This window comes from Adiantum capillus-veneris, chromosome 6 (assembly GCF_014529385.1).
Source record: "Adiantum capillus-veneris isolate H3 chromosome 6, ASM1452938v2, whole genome shotgun sequence".
Classification (NCBI taxonomy): domain Eukaryota; kingdom Viridiplantae; phylum Streptophyta; class Polypodiopsida; order Polypodiales; family Pteridaceae; genus Adiantum; species Adiantum capillus-veneris.
The window spans coordinates 156,218,945-156,220,629 of NC_140936.1; the positions used below are offsets into that span (position 1 = coordinate 156,218,945).

General features: G+C 41.3%; 1 protein-coding gene across 1 annotated transcript; it reads right to left on the minus strand.

The window, feature by feature from the left end:
• Nucleotides 1-243: 243 nt before the first annotated feature.
• LOC147456559 (uncharacterized) lies at nt 244-1,474 on the minus strand. Its single transcript, XM_086515503.1, has one exon. The coding sequence runs from the start codon at nt 1,472-1,474 to the stop codon at nt 272-274; it is 1,203 nt and encodes a 400-aa protein (XP_086371629.1). The 3' UTR covers nt 244-271.
• Nucleotides 1,475-1,685: the final 211 nt, after the last annotated feature.

Below are 1,685 nucleotides of genomic sequence, written 5' to 3' on the forward strand. Positions count from 1 at the left end.
TGGATACTTCAAACGATCAAGAACTGAAGCATTCATATCAACAACAGGTACCTCTATAAATTGTGCAGTGATTAAACGTACTTTAGCTTCAATGAGACCAACCACAACTGTCACATCAACAAAAGTACTTTGAAAGACTTTTGACAAAAGAGCAAGACGCTGTAAAATGTGAGCCATAAAGTGCAAGCTGTACATAAACTGAAAATCTGTCACCTTCTCAAAGAAGGATGGACTATGTGCTTTCAAAAAGACCAACAATGGCTCCAAAGACTCACACTTTATGAACACATGATGATCGGCTCAACCATCTGACTTTATGTATGCGGCTCATCTGCAACACTATACATCCAAACTCAGTCTCTAATTCTTTCAATTTAGCACTTTTGATGGCACTCTTACTAAATGTTGATGCAATCTCATTGACAATGTGATCAATAGATTGTGCATATTCACTCCCTTTTATAGCGTCAACTAAACATAAACTAGCCCGATGTGCTATGCAATGAATAGAGGTCATAAACAGATTTTCTCGTTTGAAACGAGTTGTCACCCCATTCAAGCAACCAGTCATGGCTGAGGCACCATCTGTGCCTATGCATACCATCTTGTCACGATCTAATTGCATCTCTGCAAAAAAAAAACTTGCACGCTCATACAAATGGTGGGCTGTACCCTCCTCAACCTCCATCAATCCTAGAAAGACTGTAACAGGCTCTGAATCCTCAATGAAAGATGCATAGACAATCATATGTTGATCTAAACTCACATCGGTTGATTCATCTATCGTTATGCTATAAAAATTCGAAGCCTTAAGACGTTGCACAATCTTTCTTAACAAATCCTCGCTAATATAACACACAAAAGAGCTACATGACTTATCATTTTGATAAAGATCCCTCATCAAATAAGGACATTCACAAATTTCTAATAAGTCAAGCGTAGATGTAAACTTACTGAATGCCAAGTCCTCTTTTGCCACATGGTAGGCTGCAGCAAACAGTCTCTTGGTACTCACCATAGCCACATCTGCTCGTTTTTGAACCCCATCGTCTATGGTCATCTTGCTTTTCCCGAACATGTAGTGTGCATCTTGATGCGCCCTAGTACCTGCATGTTTGGTCAATGCACTATGCTGCATATTGATAGAACCATTCTTACCAAACTCACTCCTTGAATTCTTGACCTGCCTGCAATACTTACAAAAAATTCTAGCACTTAAAGGCTCAAACTCTGCCCATTCAAAAGCACCATTACCTCCAACCCAAGCAGAATTCCATGCAAGTCTACGTATTGCTTTTTGAGACTCAGAATCTTTATTGTCACTTCCTACCAAATTAGTGCTTTCTTGCACTTGCACCTCTTGCACCTCCTCGATGGAAGAGCCATCTTTCGTATGACGTCTCTTCTTGGTTTTCTTGGAAGGGGGTTGCTCGGTCGTGAAGCGTGGCATAGCCCATAGTGTTCTTTGAGCCATGATAATATGCACGCAATAGAAGAGCACACCTTGCAATCGAATACATGAGGCCAAGCTGTGCAAAATTCACATTGTGCAAACTTTGTAAACTTTGAATTTACCTTTTGCCAAAGCTCCGAAGGCTGTTATTTGAGAGTGCGGGGCAGCGAGTGAAGGCTGCAACGCAGCAGGTGGGTCTTCAGCAATTCCTGCCGATGCGCACCAGGCCTTT